Raw genomic sequence first — 22,417 nt, forward strand, 5'->3', positions numbered from 1 at the left:
CATTAAATAACTACGTTTTCTCCCCTCCCCTACCTCCTGGCAACCACCATTCTACTTTCTGTTTCTATGAATTTGAATACTCTAGGTGCCTCATATAAGTGGAATCAGTGGCAGACAGTATTTGTCTTTTTGTGGCTGGCTTATTTCACTTAGCATAATGTCTTTAAGATTCATCCGTGACTGTAGCATGTCAGAATTTCCTTTCTTTTGATTGTGGGCAAACTTTTATTTATTATAATAATTTTCTGTAGCCTTCACATATTGAGGAGCATGTTATTCTCATACTGGTTTTGAAAAAAATAATTATTTCAGATGTGGTGACGTATTGCAACTCCTTATAACCTCTATAAATGATATCACATTAGCATAATTATCTGAATGTTCTGAATAAAATTTTTTAACAGGGAAATATTTACTAAAAACTTACAAAAGCATTAAAACCAAATAATACCTTTTTAGTTTTTAATTTTTCTTATTTGTTTAAGAGGGATAGCTGTGGTATACTTTTGCCCTGTAGTGATATTCGTGATCCCTGGGATTCACAGATTTAAAATACAATTTTTATAATATTCACAAGGATGCCAAAGGTCATTGACATATCATTTACTAAGTTTTGTTATGGAGGCTGGTGTATTTGGGGCTGACATAGGGAGCATCTGACACAGTTGGGAAGGAATCTAAGGATATTCTGTATCTGTTCCTCAGTTTAAGTCAGTGGTCAGTCTTCTTACACTCTGAATATAATGGTAGAATCCAGACTAGCTCCTCAGTTCACTAGTTTTGAACTTTAGGAAGTTAATTAAGTTTTCTAAGCTTGAATTTCCCTATTTGTAGAATGGAAATATTAATAGTTCCTACCTCATGGGGATTCTTGTGAAGATTACATGAAGTAATGTGAATGAAGTGCTTAGCATGGTGACTGGCACATAGTATGTGCTCAGTGAATGTTAGCTGTGATTATTATTATTATTACTGTCACCATGTTTGGTATGCATGTATTTGAAAAGTCCCGATTGCTCCTGTAGAGGGACATCTATTCCATCCCTTATTTCTATAATGATTATTTTCTTTAGCTTCATTAGGTTTAAGTAATCATCTGTACTAAATGCTTCCAAGGATTCAAAGATGAATAGTATACAATTTCTAACTTCAAAGAACTTGTACTTAGGTGTTTAAAATGGAATTTTATCTATAGTGATTTTTTTAAAGCTACATCTTCTAAAATTTTAAGTTTTGATAAAAAAAGTGTAGGAATAAATACAGGTGAGAGTATGGTTTTAATATTTTAAAAACTTTGAACTTCTGTAAAACAATATTTGACTTGTAGATTTTGTTTGCTTATTCCAGCCAGCACCTAACCAAGTCACTTTTCATCTGCCACTACATCGTTACTATGCTATGTTTTTGAGTAAGGTAAGACTGTCATTAAAAAATTCTTTTTAAAAAAATTTTGGGAAATAAGCCTTGAATTAGTAACAGTTTTATCATAACTTTTAGGCTGTGAAATGTCAAGAACTAGACTTGGACTCTGTTTTACCAGATCAGGAAATGTTAATGAAACTGATGATTCACCCACTCCAAATTCAAGTATGTATTCAAACTTTTAAAATGTTTTAAGTTGGGTTTCTTGAGTTAGTGATTCTTTATTTTATTTGTGTACCTTTGTCATTGTTATAGCCAAAATGTTTGAAAACCTTCTTTTAAAAATTGAATTATTGTGTTTTTGCTAGATTATATTTAGGTGTTTTTTTTTTTAGTTTTGCTTTCCCTAGGAATTCTTTTCACTATATTTACTTATAGGGAAGTTTTAACGTACTATAGCACTGTTTTGGTTGTCAGGAGACCTAACAGTTTCTACTCTTGGTGCTGCCACTATTTTATTTTCCACATGGTTTGGGGTAATATACCTCTTTGGCTCTCAGTTTCCCCATCTGTAAAGTGAGAGGAGAAAGAAGAGAAAAGAATTAGCTTGTATAAGCACTGTGATTTCTTTCAGTTCTAACACTATAATTTTGTGGACCACCTTTTATATACATTAGATGGACCTGGGCCTCAATTTATCTTTCCTGGTAATTTTAGATTTTTTTAGTTATTGTTAAACTTCAACTCTGGGGGTTAGGAACAAGTAAGAGATAAAGTTATGACTGCTTAGTTTTAGTTGATACTGGAAGTAAATACATGAAAAATATTAGTATAGTAAAATTTATTCTAATCTGACACTTATATCCAGTTATTTGGAAGATGAGTAGTTTAGATTGAAGATTGAATTAGGGTGAATTAAAGATTGCATTTATTGGCTTTGAATGATTAGCTTTATTTTGTGCTAATTCAAGTGTGTTTCGTTAAGCCTTATGTATATTATGGTTTTTTGTTTGTTTGTTTGTTTGTTTTTCTGGGGTTTTTTGAGGGAGAAATAGAGTGAAACACAGCATTGGCTTATGAAAGATTTCAATGAAAATTATTATAATGGATCCGGAGGCCTTCACGGAAAACCAGCTCATGTATAAACTCCAAAAGAGGTGGCTATATAAAGCCTAAACATTATTTTAAAAATTTAAAAGTATATATTTGAACTGAATATCCCTAACATTAGACCAAATGTCAGGCTCATACATTGCTTGTCATAAAATATTTTGATAGTTTTTAAATATATGATTTTGTAAAGATTAAAGTTAGATGATTTGTTCTTTGTCCAATTTACTTATTTTTTATTTTATTAGGCAAGTCTTGCTGAAATCCACAGCAATATGTGGGTAAGAAATGGTCTGCAAATCAAAGGACAAGCCATGACCTATGTCCAGTCTCATTTCTGTAATTCCATGATTGATCCTGACATTTACCTATTACAGGTAAGCCAAGTTGATAATGTAGATGTTGTACTTTAGAAGTGTCTCATTTTTACCCATGGGATTTTATTTGTAGAGGTGACTGAATGATGACATAGGTCAATACTATTGAAGGAAGAATACTATTGAAAGAAGAATTTATTACTCACATTTCCCAAGAGAAGGGATCATTATACACCTCGCAGGGCCACAAAGCAAGCATCAGGTTTTGGTCAGGAGGCAGAAGCAGGAGTGAGGGAAGAGCCCAGGCAAGAGCCTTTATTGGGGTTTCTGCAGGAAAGACAAGGAAAAGCAGGGTAAATAGATTAGGAATGGCTACTTTCAGTAATTCTGGCAGGATCTGTGGCATAGGGGCTGTACCTGTACTATGTGGTACTTGGTCCTGGGTTGATTTAGGGCAGGGGAAATACTGGGTTGGTGTGTGAGAGTTAGGTAAAAGGGTGGTTGGCTTGTATGAGAGGTATGTTCCCAAGTAAATGTTTAGTATGTTTAGGAATTAGCTAGCCTTGGCAGGGGCAGTCTCTCCCGGGGTCTGTAAGGCCCCTGAAGATGTCAAAACATTGTAAGATAAAGAAAATAAAAACATCATTAATACAAGAAGCAAAACTGAATATTGAGAAATAAAGCACGTTTTTCTTTTCAAGGTCTGTGCTTCTAGACTTGACCCAGATTATTTTATTTCATCTGTCTTTGAAAGGTAAGCATAATTTTATTAAGACAGGAAGTGTTTGGAATTTAAGTTAATTTTGTTTTAACTTCTAAAAATCTGTCTTAAATATTTCTTCTTACAGATTTAAGGTAGTGGATTTGTTGACAATGGCATCACAACATCAAAATACAGTACTTGATGCAGAGCATGAGAGATCGATGTTAGAAGGCGCTCTTACATTTCTTGTGATTCTTTTGAGTCTTCGTTTACATTTGGGTAAAAATTGCTAATACTAATACTTAGGTATTAACTATTCTCCCTTTCCTCCCCTCTCCCTGTGGTAGTAACTAGCTTATGGAAACAAGAAAAGGATGTGGATATATTTAAACATTGTTTCAAACTCTTGTTATGTTGTACAATTAATACACTTTTTAGAATATCCTTTAAAAAGTTCTTTGTTTAAGGGAACTGCAAACAGCAGGGTATGTAAACTGCAGTTATAGTTGGGAGCATTATTATATTCTTTACTCTTTAATTTGAAGCATCTCATATTTAGTAATAAAGCTTAATAAAATGTGTGGTAAGTTGTTTCTTCATAATTTATATATATTCAGATTTATTAATTCTGTTTTTAAGGAATGTCTGATGATGAGATTCTCAGGGCAGAGATGGTAGCCCAGCTGTGTATGAATGACAGGACACACAGTTCATTGCTGGACCTCATATCCTTTTAAAAGTTTAGTCTGTTATTTGTAAGATCTAAAATAACAAGTGATTTTTATGGATTAAAAGTATATCAGTTTTTTGGTTAAAATTTTTTTTTAAGTATCAAGAGTAAAGTGGAAAAAGAACTCTAATTGTTTGCTCAAGTGTATGTTCAGGGCTAGTGACAGGTATTTTTTCCTCCTATTACTATTTCTCAGAGGATTCTCCTTAGACTTCATGGTAGACTTCAGGACAGATGACTGGGCATCCCAGAATCTGACCTTCTAGGACAGCTTTAGTGAAGGGAAGCTGGACATTTTGTAAAGAGGAGCTAGGTCTACTTTATCTGAGTAGCCAGGCTGGAATTCATGGTTAACAGTTAGAGGTATACCTTATAATTATTATTACCAGGATTTTAAGCGTTCTGGGGATTTTTTGTTAGAATTCAATATTAAAGAATTTTTGAGTTTGTAGATTATTGTCTGCAAACTGCAAACTTGTGGTTTTTGTATAGGACTGAGCATACAGTTGGAAACATATATATATATATATATAGTTAATGTTAATGAAATTTTATTTAATTTTTTTATTATTATTATTATTTTTGCAGCTAGCCGGTATGGGGATCTGAACCTGTGCCCTTGGTGTTACAAGGCTGTGCTCTAACCAACTGAGCTCACTGGCCAGCTCTCTGTTAATGAATTTCAGACAAAGATTATCATGTTATTTTGTGATGAAAATATTTGACTAAATTTAATATGCATGTATCTTAAGACTGTGTTTGAAAGAATTGGCTAAAATTTTGGTTTTGTGAAATAACGCCTATTATAATGATATTGAACAACCTTGAAGATTTGCATAAGCCACATTGACTTGACACTGTTTGATGATTCAATTCAACCATTATGTACTATATATCAGTGCTGTTACCAAGCAAAAATATTCTCTGTAACTTTGGATTTAAACAGAATTATATACCTTAGTGTGGAACAAATGGGAGTATTTGCCAACATCTTTTTTATTTGGGGGTGACATTTTTTGTGGTTTTGGAAAAATAACCTTTGCTTATAATAATCTTGGCTAATTAGCATATTTCTGGTTTTCTAAGGATAGGTACAACATTATTTGCAAAATGATGAAAATGGCAATCAATTTTAAGAAAAGCCTTTTTTCTCTCATTTTCTCAAATTTTATTAACTTGTTTGGGGAGAATATATCTGGAGATTAATTCAGCATGTAATTTATTAGTAGGCTCTTAGATTAAAAATATTAAAAAAAAAAAATCACATTTAATAAGTTATTGAATTATTGTGTTATACAGCCCTCTTGTGGCCAACTTTATATATTACAGCCAATTACTATTTCACTATTAGAGCAAAATCAAGAGACTAGTACATTGGAAAGGCTGTGAAGCTGGCTTTTAGTCATTAATATATTTTTTTCTTGACACATACATCATATTCCAGAAAATCCCAATCCTAAAAGTGGTATTGTTCCAGGAAGTTATAGCTTTGAATCAGTTTTATCAGCTGTAGCTGATTTTAAGGCTCCTGTTTTTGAACCTGGAGGTTCTATGCAGCAAGGCATGTATACTCCCAAAGGTAAGTTTATATATATATATATATATAAATATATTTTTTCAAATATCAGGTGAAATTCTTCACCTTCAGAGAACTGTATACAACCTTCTTGTTGTGTACTGAAAGAAGATGTTTACCTTTTATTTATTCAGCTTTGGGGTTTTCTTTTCTCAACTTACAAATGTATGTCTTTTATGGCTAACATTGATGTTGCTTCCACAAATCTATGGTTTTATGTTATAATAATTCTTAGATGACTCTAAATTATGAAAGGAACTTTATATATGAGCTCTAGTTCATTTTTATGTGGTTATAACCATAAATGAACCAAAAATTACAAAACAAAATATATATTTAAAAATATTTTGAACGTATTTGCTATCTAAACTTGATTTTATCAGCACCACACTCTCCCTAAACTTGATTTTAAAACAGCTCTCACTATCCAAATTTTAACTTGAAACTGTTCAAATTAAAGTCTATATAGAAGGGCTGGCCCATGGCTCACTTGGGAGAGCGTGGTGCTGACAACAACAAGTCAAGGGTTAAGATCCCTTTACCGGCCATCTTTAAAAATAAAAAAAAAAATCTATACAGAATGCTGATAGCACACACTTAGATTTTGTACTTATGTAATTACATAGAAACCTTTATCTTAAGTGGTTGGTTTTCTAAGGTTTTACCTCTAGATTCATAGATGACCTGCTTGACGAGAGTCAGAAATAGGTAAGTTTTGATTCACAGAGGCTTTTTTTTTTTTAACGTAAAAGATTTTACTAATTTAAGTTAAGATTTTGATGGAAATAGCAGTTACATGCTTCTTGACTCACTCAACACTGTGTAAATGAATAACCAGTGCCCATTTTGAAGTTGTAAATAGCATGTACTGTGTTTGGCAAAGCACAGCAGGAAAGCTTTATCATATGGGATATTTCAGTGAGTTCACAAGTAGCAAGAACAATCCAGAGTCTCAGGTTGGAATGTATTCCATTAAAGGAAAAGCACAGTATTTCTTTATTGTAGAGAACACTCGGAGTCTAAAATTTACATAAACTTAGGAGTGGAGTGGCATTCTGGTGTAGTGCAGTGCTTATTAAATTGTGATATGAGGGTTACCTCTGTCAGACTCACTTGTGGTCCTGATTAAAAACACAGGTTCCTGTGCCTCATCCCCAATCTACTCTCATCAGAATCTCTGTGGGTGGAATCTGGGAATCTGCTTTTTAAACAAGCTCTATGGATGACCGTCATGCTCAATAGAATATGAGACACTGAGACGGAGCGCTGGGCATTTGAAGATTAGAGCCAAGAAATTGAGTGTCATATTCAAATATAGTACTGAATTGTATTAGCTAGTTGTATGATATTTAGAAAATCAGTTTCTTAATCTTTGGTTCTTATCTGTAAAGTGAGAGAATTGGATTAGATGAGTGGTTTTTAAGCTTTTAAAAGAAGTTGAAACAAGTTTAGTTTTGGGGTACTAAGCCTTAGGTGAATCTGTTATACAAAACCAATGAAAGAAGGCCTATTCTTGTTAAAGTGGGTAGTGGACGGAGCTTTTCCTCTGTTCTGCTATCCCCATACTCCTAAAATGGCCTCTGTGTTATGCCTCCGTAGATATCCATTTCTATGGAACATAGTTTGAAGCCCACTGGACTAATTAATCATGAAAATTTTCTTCAACTGCTGAGGTTCTATAATTCTAATAAAAGCATTGGCATTTTAATGATACAAATTAACAGACTTTAAAGTGAAGGACAATAAATGATAATGGAAATGATAAGGTCTTTGTAAAGGCCTGTCTTCAGGATTTTAAGTCATATTTATGATGCTTTAAGATGAATAGCCTGTTATATAAAAATAGGGGCAATGGTTAACAGTTTCTTGTGCTAGAAAGTTGAAATTATAGTGGATATGTAGGGGAAAGTTTAAGCTTCTTACTGTGTTTTCACATGTTAAGAATTTTTCCAGAGAGAATGAGAAGAGAAAAAGTTTAATTTAGGAAAGAGATTCCTAAGGTAATGGTTTTGAAAATTATTAATCACAGCCCACCTTTTAGATTTTTGCCACATCTAAATATTATCTCTACTATTGTATACTTGTTATTTCAGTAATTTCTTGAAGGGGTTAATTTTTTTTTTTTTAAGTTTTACTTCATCCTAGGCATGATTATTAGTGAGGTCATGAGTTTTATTTGCAACTTGTGATTTTCTAATACACATTAAACATAATTGCATAATATTAAAATAAAAGCTTTATGCACAATACTTAAAGTCATCTTGTGTACCACCAGTTGTACACATACCACACATGGGATAGTGGTTTCTAATTATGCAGAAGGTAAGAAGACCAATTATCAGTTTTAACAAAGGAACAGAAAAATCTTTTATAAGCAAAAAAGGTTTACAAAGTGAGACTCTTGAAAGTCAACGGCTCATTAATTTTTGAATCTAATTTTCATGTTTTTAACTTTGAATACTTTTAAAGGTGTTAATGCATTGTCTCTTACTTTCTAGTTGGCACCTTACAAAAAAACACAGTGAACTAAACATTTATGGTGAGACGTTGTTATATTATATAAAACTTTTTTTGCTCACTAGTGCTTGCCAAACTCAAGAGAACATTACTGATGATGATATTGTTATTTTTTACTTAGAAAAGTAAAGGCAAATATAATCAAATTAAAACTATTCCATCTTTTAAATCTAAAATGCACTCAACAAATGTAATAAGTCATTAGAGATTGACTTTATTTCTAAGAAGTCAATGTTCTGTTTCTACTTTCTTTTGAATAATAGCTGAAGTCTGGGATCAGGAGTTTGACCCCGTCATGGTCATTCTTCGAACAGTTTACCGTAGAGATGTACAGTCTGCAATGGACAGATATACAGCATTGTAAGTCCATCAAATTGATTAGTATCATAATGGAATATTTTGTATTTATATAGAAAAATTTCAGTTATAACACGAATATGATATGCTCTCAGAGTATACTCTCAATCTTTAGAGGATAAAATAGTATTTTAAAGTTCTAAAAAAATAATCTGGCTAAGATTTATGTTCTCAATATTTTTATCCATAATTTGATGTTAATCTGATAAAAATAAATTTTATAGAACATAATCACTAAATCAAAAAATAGAAAGTTATTTAGTTGCTGTTTGATCAGTGGAATTAAAGGCTTGGTTTTGTGGTGTTCTACTTTTGAACCAGTGGAGGAGGTACAAGTTAAGAGAATAAAATTGTCTGACATCAGCAATGATGATGGTGTCTACAAAAAGTGTGAAAATATTGCTGTGTTCTTGACAACTGAGAAAATAGGCAAAACAAAATGAATTTTACTTGTAAGTATTTAACAAAGTAGTTTAAAATGTAGTAGTTTATTTTCTTACTACAGAAAATAAAAGTTTTGAAAGATATCTTTTTAATGAAGAATTTGATTTCGTGTGTTATTGTAAATTGTAGATTATTTTTAATGTATTATTTTCACCTTTTAAAATCTTAGTAGTTAATATTATATTGCTGAACATCATAGGATATCATCTTTTATTTGGGCTTTTCTAAAGCTTAAGCTAAACATTTTAAAAACAGGTTTAAAATGTTGCAAATATCTTTGACCTTGAGAAAATATTTATCCAGATAACTATCAAAGTGTAATTATAGATATTAGGTATAACTAAAACTTCTCTTTTGCCAGGAGTTTGCAGTAATAGATATGTGGTGAGTTTAAGATCCATCACAGACAAATATCTGAAGAAAGTTTAAATGTGGAATTTTAGCATACTCCTTCTCTCCCAAACAAAACAAAACAAACCTAAGAAAACCCCAGCTCAGCCATCAGCATTTCTCTTGCCTTCTCTAAAACGCTTAGGCAGATAGTCTGAGATTGTCCTTTCTCTCTTTCATTAGCCGTGTCTTTATATGCTTTTCACATGGTTTTGTAATGATTTGTTTGCTTGTAGGCTTTTACAAACTACACAAAACTCACTCACACAAGCACCATAGACGCCCAAGAAGTAGAAACCGTATGAACAATCCTACCTGCCATTATTCTAATCTCAATTGCCCTCCCATGATTACGAATCCTATATATAACAGATGAAGTCAACAATCCTCTCCTAACTGTCAAGACCATGGGCCACCAATGATACTGAAGTTACGAATATACCGACTATATAGACCTAAACTTCGACTCATACATAATTCTCACCCCCGACTTAAAAGCAGGGGAACTCCGGCTTCTAGAAGTAGACAACGAAACAGTACTCCCAATAGAAATCCGAATTCGCATGCTAATCTCATCTGAAGACATACTACACTCATGAACTGTACCCTCTGTAGGCCTGAAAATGGATGCAGTCCCAGGACGCCTAAATCAAACGACCCTAACAGCCACACGACCAGGCCTATTCTACAGACAATGCTCAGAAATCTGTGGTTCAAACCACAGCTTCATGCCCATCATATTTGAACTTGTTCCACTCAAATACTTTGAGAACTGATCAACCTCAGCACTATAAATACATTGTGAAGCTAAATAGCATTAACCTTTTAAGTTAAAGAATGGAAATACCAACCTTCCCACAATGAAATGCCACAGCTGGATACCTCAACATGACTCACCATCATTATATACATAGTCCTAACACTCTTCATCATACTTCAACTAAAATTCTCAAAATTTACCTACCCCTTTAGTCCTGCAGAAAAAACTATCAAGGTATCAAACCACACAAACCCCTGTTAAAAAAAAATGAATGAAAATCTATTCACCTCTTTCATTACCCCCACACGGATAGGATTACCCATTGTAACCCTCATTATCCTCCTACCCAATGCAATATACCCCTTCCCGTCTCGCTTCATCAACAATCACTTAACCTCTTTACAAAAATGGTTAGTCCAACTCATCCTAAAACAACTGATAACAATTCACAATGCCGAGGGACAAGCATGATCCCTAATATTAGTCTCACTAATCCTATTTATTGGCTCAACAAATCTACTAGGCCTACTACCCCGCTCATTCACACTGCCTGCCCACCTGTCCCTAAACCTAGGCATGGCAATCCCCCTATGAGCTGGAGCGGTAACCATGGGTCTCCGCCACAAAACAAAAGAATCCCTATCCCACTTTCTACCCCAAGGAACACCCACCCCCCTTATCCCGATACTCATAATCATCGAGACCATCAGCCTCTTCATCCAACCTGTAGCCCTGGCCGTACAATTAACAGCCAACATCACAGCTGGCCATCTACTCATACACCTCATTGGGAGTGCCACGCTAGCACTAACAACCCTAAGCCCCCTAACAGCCTCAACCACCCATACCCTCCTCATCCTGCTTACCATCCTTGAACTTGCCGTAGCCCTAATTCAAGCCTACGTATTCACCCTCCTAGTAAGCCTCTACCTACATGACAACACCTAATGACTCACCAAACCCATGCCTACCACATAGTAAACCCCAGTCCCTGACCACTCACAGGAGCCCTATCCGCCCTACTCATAACATCTGGCCTAACAATATGATTCCACTTCATTTCCAGCATTCTGCTAACTCTGGGCCTACTAACCAACCTACTAACCATATACCAATGATGATGAGACGTAGTGCGAGAGAGTACCTTCCGAGGCCACCATACAACCGTTGTCCAAACAGGGCTGTGAAATGGAATGATCCTATTTATCATATCTGAAGTCTTCTTCGCTGGGTTCTTCTGAGACTTTTCTCACTCAAGCCTGGCCCCGACCCCCGGTTTGTGGGGGGGTTACTGACCACCAGCGGGCATCAACCCCCTCAACCCTATAGAAGCCCCGCTACTCAACACGTTAGTCCTGTTGGCCTCTGGAGTGTCTATTATCTGAGCCCACCACAGCCTCAGGAAGGGAAGCTGCAAACACATACTCCAAACCCTCTTCATCACAATCTACCTGGGCATTTACTTCACACTCCTCCAATCCTCAGAATACCTTGAAACATCCTTCACCATTTCCGACAGTGTATATGGATCAACATTCTTCATGGCAACAGGCTTCCATGGCCTACACGTAATCATCGGATCCACCTTTCTCACTATCAGCCTTCTATGCCAACTAAAATTTCACTTCACATCCGAACACCACTTTGGCTTTGAAGCCGCAGCCTGATATTGACACTTTGTAGATGTAGTCTGACTATTCCTATACATCTCCATTTACTGATGAGGATCCTATTCTTTCAGTATTAGCTAGTACAATTGACTTCCAATCAATCAGATCTGGTCACAACCCAGAAAAGAATAATCAAACTAATATTGACCCTCTTAACCAACATAACACTAGCACTCCTACTCATCACTATTGCCTTTTGACTCCCCCAACTGAACACCTACGCAGAAAAATCAAGCCCATATGAGTGTGGGTTCGACCCAGAAGGATCCGCCTGCCTACTGTTTTCCATAAAATTCTTCCTAGTAGCCCTAACGGTCCTACTATTTGACCTAGAAATTACCCTACTACTGCCCCTCCCATGAGCCACCCAAACAAACAGCCTCAAACTAATACTTACCAAAGCACTCGCCCTAATCCTTGTACTAGCACTGGGCCTAGCTTACGAATGAACCCAAAAAGGCCTAGAATGAGCTGAATATAGTAGTTAGTTTAACTAAAACGACTGGTTTCGACCCATTAAATTGCGACACTTCGTAACTACTAAGAAGCTTCGATTTACATCAATATCATCCTAGCATACATCACATCCCTCGTAGGACTACTAATACATCGATCCCACCTTATATCTTCTTTACTATGCCTGGAGAGCATAATACTATCCCTATTCATCCTGACCACCCTCCTATCCCTAAACCTACACTTCACCCTATCCCACGCCCTCCCCATCATCCTCCTAGTCTTTGCAGCCTGTGAAACTGCCATAGGCTTGGCACTTCTAGTAATAATCTCTAACACTTACGGTCTAGACCACGTACAAAACCTCAACCTCCCACAATGCTAAAACTCATTATTCCCACAATCATACTCATCCCCACTATGTGATACTCCAACAACAACGTAATCTGAATCAACTCAACAGCTCACAGCCTGCTGATCAGTCTCATAACCCTTCTCTTCCTGAACTACAACAATGAAAACAGTACAACCACATCATTAAGCTTCTTCTCATACCCTGCCAACCCCCCTCTTAGTACTAATGACCTGACTCCTCCCCCAATAATTATAGCAAGCCAACACCACCTCTCTAAAGAAACATTCATGCGAAAAAAGCTGTATATCCTTGTACTAATCTCACTACGGATTTTCCTAATTGTAACATTTACTGCCACAGAACTAATCATATTCTGCATCCTGTTCAAAGCAACACTAATTCCAACCCTGATTATCATCACTCAATGAGGCAACCAACCAGAACGATTAAATACAGGACTCTACTTCCTATTCTACACCCTTTTCGGCTCCATACTGCTACTATTTGCACTAACCTACATCCACAATTCTCCTGGTTCGTTAAACCTATTATTAATCCAACATTGAACTCGAGCACTCCTACCCCTGTGATCCAGCACTCTTCTATGGACAGCATGCATAATAGCATTCATAGTAAAAATACCACTCTACAGACTTCATCTCTGACTACCAAAAGCACATGTAGAAGCCCCCATCGCCGGGTCTATAGTTCTGTCAGCCATCCTACTAAAATTAGGAGGATACGGAATAATACGAATCACCATCACCGTAAACCCCCTAACAAACTCCATAACCTACCCCTTCCTTGTACTCCCCCTGTGAAGGATAATCATAACAAGTTCCATCTGCTTATGTCAGACAGACCTAAAGTCCCTCATTGCCTACTCATCCATCAGCCACATGGCCCTAGTAATTGTAGCCATTTTAATTCAAACACCTTGAGTATTCACAGGAGCCACAGCCCTAATAATTTCCCATGGACTTACATCATCCCTTCTCTTCTGCCTTGCAAACTCCAACTATGAACGCATCCACAGCCGAACTATAATATTGGCCCGTGGACTACAACTACTTCTCCTCCTAATAGCAACATGATGGCTGCTAGCCTCTCTGACGAACCTGGCTCTCCCACCAACTGTCAACCTAGTTGGAGAACTACTTGTAATAATGGCATCATTCTCATGATCGAACATCACAATCATTCTGATGGGACTCAACATACTAATCGCAGCTCTGTACACCCTATTTATACTAATTACAACGCAACGAGGAGCTTTCACACACCATATCAACAGTATCAAACCATCCCTTATGCGAGAAAACTCCCTGATACTTATGCATATCATTCCACTCCTACTCCTATCCCTCAACCCCAAAACAGTTCTGGGGCCTCTCTACTGTAAATATAGTTTAAACAAAACACTAGGTTGTGAACCTAGCAACAGAAGTTCAAAACTTCTTATCTACCAAGAAAGACTACAAGAACTGCTAATTCTTACCACCATACCTAAAACTATGGCTTTCTTACTTTTAAAGGATAGAAGCAGTCCATTTGCCTTAGGAACCAAAAAATTGGTGCAACTCCAAATAAAAGTAATAAACCTACCTTTATCCCTGACAATAATCTCACTTGTCATCCTCGTTACCTCAATTACCCTTATCCTCACCAATACATAACAAATACTATGCCTACCCCCATTACATGAAAACCTCAATCCAACTTGCCTTCCTGATTAGCCTTATACCTGCCCTCATATTTATCTGGTCCGGACAGGACACAGTTACCTCTAATTGACACCGAATTACCATTCAAACACTAAAACTGTCCCTTAGCTTCAAACTAGACTACTTCTCAATAATCTTTATCCCAGTAGCCCTCTTCGTCACATGATCTTTCATAGAATTCTCCCTGTGGTACATACAATGAGACCCCGACATTAACAAATTCTTCAAATACCTACTCACTTTCCTCATCACAATACTAATCCTGGTCTCTGCCAACAACCTATTCCAACTCTTCATTGGACGAGAAGGGGTAGGTATCATATCCTTCCTCCTCATCGGATGATGATATGGCCGAACAGATGCAAACACAACAGCCCTACAAGCAATCCTCTACAATTGCATTGGAGACATCGGCTTTATCCTAACCATAGCATGATTTCTTGCACATTCAAATGCATGAGACCTTCAACAGCTATTTATCCTCAACACAAATCCAGACCCTCTTCCACTAGCAGGCCTTCTCCTCTCTGCAATGGGCAAGTCTCCCCAATTTGGCCTACACCTGTGACCGTGCCTTAACACAGAATGACATTAAAAAAATTATTGCATTCTCCACTTCAAGTCAACTGGGCTTAATAATAGTAACAATCGGCATCAACCAACCACACCTAGCATTCCTCTGCATCTGCATGCACGCATTTTTTAAAGCCATGCTATTTATATGCTCCGGTTCTATCATCCACAACTTAAACAATGAACAAGACATCTGAAAAATAGGGGGCCTAAACAAAACTATACCCCTCACATCAACCTCCCTAACCATCGGAAGCCTCACACTTATGGGCATACCATTCCTAACAGGCTTCTACTCCAAGGACCTAATCATTGAAGCCATAAATACGTCATATACCAACACCTGAGCCCTCACAGTCACACTCATTGCCACCACCCTTACGGCTGCTTACAGCACCCGAATCATTTTCTTCACACTACGAGGACAACCCCGCTTTCTGACCCCAGTAAACATCAACAAAAACAACTTTAACCTAACCAACCGAATCAAACGTCTAACAATTGGCAGCGTCTTCACTGGTTTCATCATCTCCAACAGCATCACCCCAATAAACATTCCCCAGATGACCCCCCTACTTCAAACTCACCACCCTCCTTGTCACCATCCTAGGATTCACCGTAGCTCTAGAACGATGCCTGAACTCACCTAACCCAACCCCCAAACTCCCCTCGCGTACACATAATTTTTCCACCCTCCTAGGATTCTTTCCAACCATCGCACACCGTGCACTATCCTACCTTAACTTAACCATAAATCAAAACACAGCTTCCCAAACGCCAGACCTAACCTGACTAGAAAAGACAATCCCCCAAAATACCGCCCACATCCAAATACTAGCTGCAACAATCACCTCCAACCACAAAGGCCTAGTCAAACTTTATTTCCCCTCTCTCCTCATTACGATTCTAACAACAACTCTACTAATTATCTAACCACCCTGAGTAACTTCAATAACAACACACATAAACAAAGACCACCCAGCCACCACCACCAATCAACACCCATAACTATACAACACAGCTACACCCATGGAATCTTCATGAAAGTAACCCGTCCCCTCTCCCTCAAAAATCACTCAGTCACTCATACTCTTAAAACTAACAACGACCTTCACCTCGTCACAACACATCATCCACAAAACCACAGACAATTCTATCACCAACCCCAACAGCAAAGCCCCCCAAACCACAACATTCGAACCTCAAGCCTCAGGATATTCCTCAGTAGCCATAGCAGTAGTGTACCCAAACACTACCATTTTACCCCCTAGATAAACTAAAAACACCATCAACCCTAAAAAAGATACCCCCAAAACTGACCACAATACCACAACCAATCCCCCCCCCACTGACAAGCAACCCCATCCCACCATAAATAGGTGAAGGCTTTGAAGAAAACCCTACAAAACCAACAATAAAAGCAACACTCAACAAGAATGCAACATATATCATAATTCTTACATGGACTACAACCATGATCAGTGACGTGAAGAACCACCATTGTACTTCAACTATAAGAATCTAATGATCAACATCCGAAAATCACACTCCCTCCTCAAAATCATTAATCATTAATTCATCGACCTACCCACACCATCAAATATCTCAATGTGATGAAATTTCAGCGCATTACTAGGCACATGCCTGTTACTCCAAATTATCACAGGACTATTCCTAGCCAGGCACTGTACAGCAGACACAACAGCATTCTCCTCCATTGCCCACATCTGCCGAGACGTAAATTATGGATGAATCATCCGATACATCCATGCCAATGGAGCATCTATATTTTTCATCTGCCTCTTCATCCATGTAGGTCGAGGCCTCTACTATGGATCCTACACCTACCTTGAAACCTGAAACATCGGCATTATCCTACTCCTTACAACCATGGCTACAGCATTTATGGGCTACGTCCTACCCTGAGGACAAAAATCATTTTGAGGGGCAACAGTAATCACAAACTTATTATCTGCCATCCCATACATCGGCACAGAAATAGTAGAATGAATTTGAGGTGGATTTTCAGTAGATAAAGCTACTCTCACACGCTTCATCGCCCTTCACTTTATCCTCCCCTTCGCCATCTCAGACCTAGCCATCATGCACCTCCTATTCCTACACGAGACAGGATGTAACAGGAAGCTCATCAAACTCTGACAAAATTCCATTCTACCCTTACTACACAATTAAAGATGCATTAGGAGTTCTTCTACTCATTCTACTACTCCGCACCCACGTCCTCTTCTACCCCGGTCTTCTAGGAGACCCTGACAACTACACCCCAGCCAACCCCCTAAACGCACCATCTCACATCCAGCCAGAATGATACTTCCTATTCGCCTACGCAATTCTGCGTTCCGTTCGCAATAAACTAGGAGGAGTCCTCGCCCTCATCGCATCCATTCTAATGCTAGCACTCATTCCTGCCCTCCGACTGTCTAAGCAACGCAGCGTGGCCTTCCAACCGCTCAGCCAGTGCCTGTTCTGAATCCTAGCATCCGACCTCCTCACACTTACGTGAATCGGAAGCCAACCAACAGAACACCCCTTCACCGCCAGCGGTCAGGTAGCATCCCTCCTGTACTTTTTCACTATCCTAATCCTCGTACCCCTAGCCAACCTCATCGAAAACAAGCTCCTCAAATGAAGAAGCCCCTGTAGTATAAAAATTACCTTGGTCTTGTCAGCCAAACACGGAGAAAATACTTCTCCCCGGGACAATCAAGGAGAGAGCTTTCCACCCTACTATCAACACCCAAAGCTGAGATTCACTGAAACTACTCCCTGCCCGTGTCAAAATCATACCTTCCAAGTACTACATCAGTATCAGAACAACTAGTAAAAATTACAAGTGCCCTATGTTCTTCGTGCATTAAGTGAATTACCCTGTGAATGGTGTGCTAGTACTATGTATTTCGGACAGTACATAGTACATGTATGTATTATCATACATAAAGTTATCCACCCCATGCGTATAGGCAAGTACAGGATACGGTTTATCGTCCATAAAACTGACCCGAACACAAATATTCACAACTAACGTGATACCGTAGTCAACCGTAGCGCATCCAAGTCAAATCATTTCTAGTCAACGTGCGTATCACCTCCAACGTTGGTTTCTTAACTACCAAGCTTCAAGAAACCAGCAACCCGTTCGGGAAGTGTCCCACTCCTTGCTCTGGACTCTTGAACCTTGGCGGTTTCTAGCCTGAAACTATATCTGGCATCTAGTTCTTCAGGGCCATGGCACTAAGATCGCCCACTCGTTCCCCTTAAATAAGACATCTCGAGGGACTAATGACTAATCAGCCCATGGTCACACATAACTGTGCTGTCATACATTTGGTATTTTTTATTTTTGGGGGGTGCGGAGGGAAGTGCCGGGGCTCAGCATTGGCCTAGGAAGGCCTCGACGCAGTCAAATCCGCTGTAGCTGGACTTTGAGTCAATATTTACCTCTTGCATGATAACCATAAGGTGCTAATTCATTCATGCTTGCAGGACATAACACACAAAAGGTGCACGCAACCCCGCGTGACTAGCCCTGGTTAAGTCCGCAAACCCCCTGCCCCCTTCCCCAATCTCAACAGACCATGGGTGTTTATATCCTCCTGCCAAACCCCCAAAACAAGAGATAGACCCCCGCCCATCAATTGGAGACGCCCACAGCAAAACCCCAACCCAGCAGACCTTAACCAAAACAAGCCCCTTAATTTAAGTATAAGCTCATTTAGAAGCAGGTTTCAGCCCAACCCTCAAGTAAAGCAACTTAATTTTTGCCCTACACGCTGCTTGAAGTAAGGTATATTTGTCACTATATCTTTCACATCTTCAATACCTGTATCAGCGCTGGCACATAATAGGCATTCAAAATATATATTTGCCGAATAAATAAATTTGAGTAGTTCATGCTCAAAATTAAAAAAGCAAAAATGTGTGGGAGGAAGCATTTGCATGAAAAGGTAATGTGGACTTCATACTGTTGTCTTAAGTGGCTCTGCCTTTTTTTCAGGGTGGTGTTTCTGGTTAATTGTTTTGAATATATAAATATTAAATATAAATATTAAATATATTGTAAATTTTACTACTCTCTTTTACTTTGTTTTTAATAGAAATTTGGGCTGGAATTGGGCTGAAACTTTCAGAGATTTGAAAGAATCATTAAATAAACAGTTTTAAAGGGGAAATTTTATTTAACAGTACATATTTTTTGATTGCTTGTTGTATGCCAGGCACTCTGTAAGGAAAACAGAATTGTGTTTTTTAGGTTTTACTTAGCAAACTTTTCATTTATCTCTGAGCAGTTTCTTTCTCTTGTTTAGAGCAGTGGTTCCCAGCTAGGGCTGAGTTTAGTCCCCCTGGGACCATTTGGTGTAGTCTGAAGACTGGTAGTGAAGATACTGACATCTAGAGGCCAGGTCTGCCCCCCACAACCAAGAATTATCTTGCCACAATGTCTTTAGTGCCAAGGTTGAGAAACCTGGTTTAGATCCATACTGATGTACAGGTACGGTCTTTCTGTTTGCAGGTATCTTGTGTTTTCAAATCTATTTTGTGTTATTAGTTGTTTTGGTCTATATCATATTTTGATTTGTAAGTATTTCACATAGTCAGGCAGACCATATTCCCAAAGCTGTTTCTATCAATTCTTTTACTTTCCTATTTGCTATCTAATTTTCCTAATTCTTTAGTTCCCTCCATTTGGCTTTCAAGTTCCTATACAATTTCTTTATACACAGGTACTTTGAAAATTCATGGAAAAATAGAAATAAAGATAATGTGAATCCGTCCATGAACTTTTTGAAGACTCCTTGTAGTTTCTTAGAAGTATTTCTGAAGTGCTGTGATATTTCTCAGCAGTTTGAAAATCTCAAATAAAGCAATAATAACAGATGACAAGTAAAACACTTAGCTTCAGACTAAAACCATTTAATCATTTTCTTGTAAGTTAATCTTCGAATTTTATATGTAAACTCATACTCATCTGGTAACACTTTGTGTACTTAAAATAAATATTATATCCATGAAGAGATGTGTTGGTTTCTATGTAAAAACTTAAAATTTTTGAAACTTATTTTGTGTGTGAAATATAGCATCTGCGTCCTTTATGTGGTATCTTTTATTTCTTGTATATTTGACTGTACAGTTGTCTGTTTCAGTTCTTATTAGAGCACAAATGAGAACATAACCCTAAACTATAGGACTTATGGCTATTGATCATTTTCATCTTCTTTTAGTTTCAAGGGACAAAAAGTGGCTTGACTGGGTTGGGTCCTTTTCTTATTTGCAATAAAGTAATAGAAAGGCCTTTTGAAGAATAATCGTGGAAAAAATGGTTGGATAAGTTTAAACTATTGTATCCTCAGAATCTAGTTTGGTACCAGGCACTTTGTAGGCAATCAGTAAATATTTGTTAAACAAATGAAAAGTAAATTTCTTTTAATTTTTGTGTTGAGAGTTAAGTGAAAATAAGCCATTTACTTTATGTGATGTTATTGCCAGAAAAGACCTTCAAGATCTAGTCCAGGGTCTATCAATGTGTCTTGTGGACCAATACTGGAAGAGGGGATAGGACAACAGCAAGAGAAGGCCTAAGAGGGTAGAGGTGGCTCATCCTGCTTTCCTGTCTCCTTCCCAATACCTCTTACTGGGCGGTTCAGCCCTTAAGAAGAAAACAGAAACAAGACAATAACAGAAAACCAAACCAATAGTTGGAAAACCATCCATTCGATGTGATGTTTTATTTGTGCGAACATTGTGGCTCAGAGAAACTCGGTGATATATGTTTGTTATTGGCAGTGTTGGAACTATGATATAGGCCATTTCCAGAAGACAAAAGTGATTTTATACAGTGGCTGTTTTAAATTCAGTGGGGAAGTACATTTTTTAATATATAATTTCTGTTATTTCTGTTGCTTCGCATCTTCCATCTTGAAGGTTAATGGCTGCTGACCCATGTTTGAAAGTATGATGTATGAGTTCGTATATCATTTTTGTCTCAAACTGGTCAATAATTAGGTACCATTTTTTGTCACTTAAATTTTTCTTGTCATATACCATTTTATTTGCATTATTCCTTTAATGCTTTTGGAAAGAACCGTCAAAATGATGTACTGCCTTGAACAAATGTATAACCTTTATTTTAGAATACTTTATTAATCTAGGTGCTGCATATTTAGGGGCTAATGAATAAAGCAAAAAAAAAAAAACAACTAAAAATTGCTTTTCTATGCTAAGTGAAATAGAATAGTTTAAATTTTTCATCATGAGCTATTGGGATTATTTTGAAAATTATAGGTAGCCACTATACTATTATATAAAAACCAGTTGGTTTTTTTTTTTTTTTTTAAACACAAAGTTAATTTTATGGCATCCTCTTCATTAATCATAGATGCATATCTCTCTTTCTCTCTAGTATATTAATTTCTCTAGTATATTAATGTTAGTTTATTTTTTATTTTTAAGATATCGTTCTTCCACCTACATAGTATCTGTTTCCTCTAAGATGTATCTTCTGGTTTTTGGTCTCTAGCTTCTTGTTAGAGGCTTTCCTTGGATGTCTGATAATTCTGACTGTTATTCTGACTGCTGTGTAGTGGAACGTGTAGATTCTGAACTTTAATACTGGGTGATTTGGGTGGGCAGGTTTGTTGAGAAGCCCTTGTGTTAGTCTCTTCAGGTCTTTGTGGTCTGGTCAGATTTCTCAAAGAAGTATCTTCAAATATTGCCCAGGAGGTAGTGGTCTGGCTGCCATTATTCTGTGAACCAAATGGGAGACAAGGCTCAGGGGCTGTGAATCAAATATGCATGCAGTGATTTTAATCTCCCTTCCTTATACCGTTAACTATGCTTAGTGTATCCTTCCAGAGATGAGTCCTTCCAGCCAGAATGCTGTTGCAGTGGTGGAGAGGGAGTTTTCATCCAATCCTCCTTATTTTAGCCTTCTATCTCTCCACCTCCAATTACTGAGGTCCCAGGTGCTGCCGGTTTCTTTGCCCATGTTTTAATTATCTTTTTGTTACTGAGTTTTATGAGCTTTTTATATGAGGCTTCTTCAAAAAGTTCATTGAATAATAGAATGAAAAGATAATATAAATCTTTTCACAAACTTTTTGAAGTACCCTCATATATTCTGAATACTAGACTTACCAGGTAAATGATTTGCAAACATTTTCTACTATTTTGTGTATTCTTTCCATCACTTGAAAGTGTCCTTTGAAGCACAAATGTTTTACATTTTGATGAATTCCAATTTAGTCTTTCTTTTTCCTTCTGCTTTTAGTGTTATATCTATCGCCTAATCCAAGATCACAAAGCCTGTTTTCCTCTAAGAGGTTTATAGTTCTAGCTCTTACATTGAAGTCTTTGAT

General features: G+C 37.3%; 1 protein-coding gene across 3 annotated transcripts in view; it reads left to right on the plus strand.

Moving 5' to 3' along the window:
- UBR3 (ubiquitin protein ligase E3 component n-recognin 3) overlaps window positions 1-22,417 on the plus strand; it is a 233,502-nt gene that overhangs the window by 79,075 nt on the left and 132,010 nt on the right. For all 3 annotated transcript variants that reach the window (XM_063088738.1, XM_063088752.1, XM_063088745.1), the window contains exons 12-19: window positions 1,348-1,413; window positions 1,498-1,587; window positions 2,721-2,849; window positions 3,491-3,543; window positions 3,638-3,771; window positions 4,132-4,217; window positions 5,660-5,801; window positions 8,579-8,675. In XM_063088738.1, the coding sequence (XP_062944808.1) occupies window positions 1,348-1,413; window positions 1,498-1,587; window positions 2,721-2,849; window positions 3,491-3,543; window positions 3,638-3,771; window positions 4,132-4,217; window positions 5,660-5,801; window positions 8,579-8,675 (797 nt within the window). The remainder of the gene's footprint in view (window positions 1-1,347; window positions 1,414-1,497; window positions 1,588-2,720; window positions 2,850-3,490; window positions 3,544-3,637; window positions 3,772-4,131; window positions 4,218-5,659; window positions 5,802-8,578; window positions 8,676-22,417) is intronic.

Source organism: Cynocephalus volans, chromosome 1 (assembly GCF_027409185.1).
Source record: "Cynocephalus volans isolate mCynVol1 chromosome 1, mCynVol1.pri, whole genome shotgun sequence".
NCBI lineage: Eukaryota > Metazoa > Chordata > Mammalia > Dermoptera > Cynocephalidae > Cynocephalus > Cynocephalus volans.